Here is a 6,573-nt window from a genome sequence, read left to right on the forward strand (position 1 = left end):
AACTATAAGAAAAATTTAGATATCTATCGATGATAGAAACCGATAAACTTCTATCATTATCTATGAATATCACTAATAGAAGCATATTATTGTAATAGAATATAAAATTTTGTTGTATGTTGTAAATATTTTTTAAAATTTGTTATTTTTGTTAATTTTTCTAAAAAATATTATTGTTGTTTTTATTTAATTACTTTGGATTAAAAATTAACTTCAAAGTACAAACACCCAAATCGAAAAATTAAAGGTATAAATACCAAAACTGGAGCAGAAGGAATATGATCACAATTCATAGTGTTATTTGATTTTAGCAATTTGTTTTTAAACTTTTTTCTCAAATATGGTGAATGAAGAAAGTAATGACAAAAATAAAGTCGGGACGAAACTATTGACAAAAATATGATAGTTTTAGGTCCCACACCTTATTTTTCATTATTTATATTATATATATATATATATATTATACACGGGCCTTACACCTTTTTATTTTATTCATTATTTATATTAATTGTGGATCCGACGTAGGGTTCTTTTTTATTTTTCATTTTCATATATATATATATACACGTGTGGTTCCATACTTTCTTCATTTCTTAATTATATATCTATATATATAAATTTTTTTTCTTTATTTGTATATATATTAAATATTAAATTTTGAATTTTGCTTATTAAAGTCACTTTTCTTATTTCGAATCAACTTTTTTTTATTAAATTCACTTTTATTATTCTGAGTCAACTTTCAAAAATCAAAAGATCATAATATATAAGTAATTTATTCACCACAGGTATATATAAATTTATTTATATTACCTAAAAATAATAATTTTTTGCTAATTTTGAAATAAAACTAATTTTTTTAAAAAAAACTTTTATATAAAATATTCGTGCTATATACCAAAATATCCAAAAAAAAAAAAAAAAATGATTACAATATTAAGATTAAATTAATAAGATACTAATGAGACAAAAAAATTTCTTAATTTGATCACGATAGATTTTTTAAAATTTATTTTAAAATCAAACCATAATTTTCTTTTAAATTATTTTACGATTTTTAATTTTTCTTTTTTTCTTTTGCCATGAACATTAAAATCTTTTGTTCAATTACCCACGTGAGCAATATATATTCATGGCTTCAATTATTGTTGTTATTATTATTATTATTGGAGTATCTCAATTATTGTTGCTATTTTAATTTGTTTAATAACACATTTTGTTAATATATGTGTTTTTTTTTTCTTTAAGAATTGAAAATTAGAAAAAAAAGATAGGTATAATTTTGATTAATAAATAATCAAATTAAATTAGAAAAATAAATTTAATAAGAAAAAATTGAATAAGGAATATTTTGATATTTAATATATATAATATATAAATAAAGAAAGAAAAGGAAAAAGAATAAATTAAAATTAGAAAGTTGGAGAAATATATTTTTAGAATTTAAATATTTAATAAATATATGAAAATAAAAAAACAATTGTGAGACCCACAGTTAACATAAATAATAAATAAAATAAGAAAGTGTAGTCCATGTATAATATATATAAATAATGAAAAAATAAGATGTGAAGTCCAAAACTAGGGTGTTTTTGTACTAGTTTGATCCAACCTTATTTTTGTCATTACTTTTTCCATTTACATTATTTAAAAAAAGATTTTCTCTTTTAATATTTTTAAAATAGTAAAATAAATTAAAATAATTCTAGATTGAATGGTACATGGGATAGAATTTGGCATGGGTGCTAAATATTCTGTAAAATCTACCTTTTTAAAAAATTCTCCTTTCTTTTTTTTGGTTGCCATTCTTATTATATAATTCCGAACAAAAACGATTAAATTAGAACTAAAAAGTTTCATCTAAGTGTTTCCTTCAAGCTCCCACTTCGGAGAAATGTACATGGTGCGTTGGTCAATCGTCGTCCCTCTGTTCCTCTGCTTTCTCGCCGTTCCGCCGGTGACTTCCCTACCACCACCTCCCACTGTATGTATAATTGGCAGTGGTATCGGCGCCTCCTCCGTCTCCCACTTCCTCCGCCAATATGCTCCGTCGTACAACGTCTCCACAGATTTCAACATTCGGATGTTCGAGCGCCATAACATTGTCGGCGGTCGGATGGCCACTGTCAACATTGCTGGAGATACATTCGAAGCCGGAGCATCCATCTTGCACCCCAAGAATCTTCATGCCTTGGGATTCACTGAGCTACTCAATCTTACTGTCAAGAAACCCTCCTCTTCCGGTTCGTTCTCTCTCGGGATTTGGGACGGCCATAAATTTGTCTTCAGAACCCTCACGAGCGGCCTCACCTCCACAGTTCCTTTTGTGGATAAGATCGTGGACCTATGGAATCAGCTCGTCATGTTCCTCCGATACGGCTTCTCGCTTCTAAGAATGGAGGAATTTGTTGAGGTTTTTTTCATTGTATTCTTTGGTCTGACCTGGTTCTCTAAATTACCGTGGCGTTGACTCTGTATTTTTGGTGAATTGATGATGCAGGGAGCTGTAGAAAAATTCTCCAAGTACTATGAAGGCTTTGAATCTAGGCCTGTTTTTGAGACTGTAAATGAGATGCTCAATTGGTCTGGTTTGTACAAGCTCACCACTCGAACTTTGTATGAGGAATTAATTGATGCTCGCTTGTCTCATTTGCTAATACAAGAACTTGTCACTGTAAGAACTTTTGACTTTCTTTACTTGTTTGCGCGAATCTCTATGAATTTTTAAGTTACATTTTTAATAATTCCTATTCATTGTTTTTGTTCAATATATATGATGATTTATTGTTTTTGGGGATTGAGGGGGTTTCTTTGGTTTCCTGGATATAAATATATCCCTGAATGTGAAAACTACAAACAGCTAATATAAAAAACGTGTTAAAACAGGCTCTCTTGGTGTGAATTTCTGATATTTCTGTGTGAAATTTGAAGTTGATTGATTTTATTTACATTTGAAGAGAAGGATCGGCTGAGCCATCATGGGTTGGCCACTTGGGCTAGTGGTAAAAAGGTCAATAACTAATAAAGAGGTAATGCGTTCGATCCATGTGGCCACCGGCCACCTACCTAGGAATAATGTTGTACGGTCAGATTATAGTCGACGTGTACGTAAGTTGTCCCGACAATCATATAGATATATATATAGAAAAAAAAGGCCACATAGATGAAATTAGTACATATTCATTAACAATGGCTTCCAAGACTTTGTACAAATGTCCCAATTCAAAATCAGGGGTAGGTTATAGAGCTGTTTGAAGGATTCCTTATTTTTTAGTCTAGATATGGCATATCTTAAAGATATATAACTGTTCCAAAGAAAATTTTAATCCACATTCTTATAAAGCCAACCTCCATCACTCGCAATGAACTTAGGATGGGAATGTGCTTTGTAAGACCAATTTTCAACCTCAAATGCAGGGATTCAATTTCTTGCCATTGTTCATCAAATATCAGCAAAACTATCATCAAATTTTAAGAATGCCTAATCAGCCATGATAACATTGACTAGAACTTTAGGTAGAAAATAATCTTCCAAACCAAGATGGATATCCTTCCAAGAATAGTAGGCAAACAATCGATAAACAACAAATAGATTGTTGAAGTTCATTGGCAACAGTTATATTTATGTCTTAAGAATTTCCATCTTGAGACTGCTTTAAATGTAGATATTATGTTGATTTCTGGTTTACAAATTCAAGCTCAAAGATCAATAAATTTTTGGCTGGTGAATGTGGAAGTATTTATGCATTTATTTTGTGCATACAGAGTATGAGTGGTTGTGAAGTCGATAAATTCTGATTCCTAGTCGAGACATAAGTATTGCATTATTTTTTTAATTTTTTTATTTTAATTAGAATGTTTTCTCGGATCTGAGCTTACTATATTTCTCAATCAAGTACATAATGGTATAAAACTCAAACTATGGTTCAACTTTTAAACAATGTAGGCATGTTGCTTTCTTGTTCCCTCCTTTTTACAGATTTAGGGCCTTTATTTCTCTTCTAATTTTTTGCTTCAGATGGACCAACTTATGCAACTCTTTTTTTTTTTAAATGTTGTCGGTTGATCTGTGCAGGTAATCACAAGAATTAACTATGGCCAAAGTGTCTCTATTAGTGGACTTGCTGGGGCAGTTTCGTTGGCAGGATCAGGTGGAGGGTTGTGGTCAGTTGAAGGTGGTAACTGGCAGATGGCTGCTAGACTAATAAATCATTCAGATAGCACATTACACTTGGAAGAAGAAATCAAGTCCATCTCTTACCGAGGTGAATATTATGAGGTCATGTCTAACAAGGGAAACAATTATTCATGCGAAGTTACTGTAGTTGCTACTCCTCTAGATGAGGTGAACATTCAGTTTACACCTCCGATTATAATTCCCAAGAGAGAATTGCAACATACTCATACAACATTTGTAAGGGGGCTCTTAAATCCTGTGAGTATATTTTAGATTTTGAATGGTTCTATAATTTCCAATTGTTTATCTTCATTCTTTTCAGTCTAACGTGTTGGTGCTTTTGTTTTTCTTTTTTTGTGCAAGGTATACTTCGGTCTGAAGGCTTCATCAAAACTTCCAAAGTTGGTGGGTACAACGGAAACTGAGAATGTACAATTTTCAAGTATTTCAGTTCTTAAGCAACATGATGAGAATGATATGACTTACAAGATATTCTCACGTAAACCTATGGAAGATACTCTACTGGATAAGATCTTCAGGTAAATCTAAATGCTCCGTCTCTGCCTTTCTTTATTTGAACTTGGGTGGAACACGTTGTTGCTGAAGTATTTTGCTCACCTTATTTTGTATGGATGTGGAATCAATTTTTTACATTTGGTATTGTTATTATTTTTGAGAAACTTTATGCACAGTCTGGAGTGATGATAGTCAACTAGTCAAGGGAAAATATCGTTAGTATATGTTTGATCCTGTTGAAATGATAAGTTTGTTCTAGAAAGGAGAAAAACACCGTTTTTGGAATCGAAAATGAACTTGGGGTTAGCTTGGTGGAAGGGAAAGCTGTAGTGAATTTGAAGTAATTTAGTGCTTTTTCCGGAAGCTATAAGGAGGATCTTCTTTAAAAGCAGCTAGATTTTAAAATTTTATGGCAGTAGATCCGGAGTATCTAATAAGTCCTTAAACGTTCATTAAATTGACCGGGCATGTTGGGTTTGTCCTTTGCTCCTAGAATTTGTAATAGCATGGCCTCTGAATTCACTAAATTTGCGCTCTCTCAATGTGGATCTTCTTGTTGGACTGAGGATGTTTCTAATTAGCTCTCTTAGTGTCTTGGAGCGTATAAGGTTCCCCCACCCTAAATTGTTAGAATGTAGATAACAAAGGAAGAAAGTTGTAAGTGGAAATAGTGTCTATAAGTTTAATTTTTAAAAACAAAAAAAAAAACGAAATAGTTACCAAACAGGACCTTGTTGATTTATTTTATGTATATTTTTTTTGAAACAATTAATTCATTCAATTTTTTGAGTGTTACTAATGATTGATTTTTGTAGTCTTGAATTTTCAATTATGGGTCTAGTAGATATATGAATTTAAAAAATGCACCTATTAGACAACAATTTGAAAAGTGAAGAACTTGTTAGATACAAAATCTAAAGTTCAGTTATCTATATACGTTTTTGTAAAGGTCAGAGACTCTTTAGTTTTGACATTTATAGTTCTTGGACCAAATAGATACACATTTGAAATGTTTAGAGACAACCCTCAAATTTTAACCTATAAATTTTCATGCCATTGTTTTTTTCTTCATATTTAGTTGGTTTTCTCACATTACTTCTTGTTGATTGTTAGCATAAGAAAGGAGACGATTCGGATAGATTGGGCTGCATATCCCCACTTCAAAGCTCCTGAAGTATTCGCACCTTTTATTTTGGATGGTCAGCATTTGTATTATGTGAATGCTTTTGAGAATGGTGCCAGTACCATAGAGACCAGTGCTATTGCTGCTGAGAACATTGCACGACTCGTTCTCTCTAGATTTCTTGCAAAGGTTGGCCACGATTCATTACATTTCAAGCTTGATTCTGGTCTAGATGCTTCGCCTTTGCATATAGATCTTTGAATTCACCATTTCTCTGTTTCAGATTGTAAAATCATGTAACATATGCATCATGTAAATCATCAGGTTTTTGCTGTATGGTGAAGATAAATAAACCCAAACTCAAAGTAGTTCTCTCTTATATCATGTGGAAATTTGAGGTTTGAAAGTTGTTATTAATTTTAAGTATTATATGAAAATCTCAAAAATAGGTTCCGACTCCTTGAGATAGAGATTTTTATATGAAAAACTTTTTCTATGTAGAAAATTTGATAAATGTCTAAAGTTTGAATAATTTCACTAACCTCTCTTTATTTTTTCCGGTGATTTGGAAAAGTAGAGTGGTTTTAAATTTAAATTGAAAAAATGTGTGGTTTTAAAACAATTTAGGTAAAATGGTTTGTTTTTTTGTCATTTGATTCTTTTTTTATTTAATTTTTTAAAACATCAATTCACCTATTTTTATTCTCTCTCCTTCCCTTTTATTGTTATAGGATTTTATTTTAATGATTTATTAATG

General features: G+C 30.9%; 1 protein-coding gene across 1 annotated transcript; it reads left to right on the forward strand.

Annotated features, from left to right (window-relative positions):
• The first annotated feature begins 1,834 nt into the window (after window positions 1-1,834).
• On the forward strand, window positions 1,835-6,280 carry LOC101215055 (farnesylcysteine lyase). Its single transcript, XM_004146334.3, has 5 exons — window positions 1,835-2,413; window positions 2,501-2,674; window positions 4,076-4,435; window positions 4,541-4,716; window positions 5,807-6,280. The coding sequence occupies exons 1-5, from the start codon at window positions 1,895-1,897 to the stop codon at window positions 6,075-6,077; spliced, it is 1,500 nt and encodes a 499-aa protein (XP_004146382.1). The 5' UTR covers window positions 1,835-1,894; the 3' UTR covers window positions 6,078-6,280.
• Window positions 6,281-6,573: the final 293 nt, after the last annotated feature.

The sequence above is a fragment of the Cucumis sativus genome, chromosome 4 (assembly GCF_000004075.3).
Source record: "Cucumis sativus cultivar 9930 chromosome 4, Cucumber_9930_V3, whole genome shotgun sequence".
Taxonomy (NCBI): Eukaryota; Viridiplantae; Streptophyta; class Magnoliopsida; order Cucurbitales; family Cucurbitaceae; genus Cucumis; species Cucumis sativus.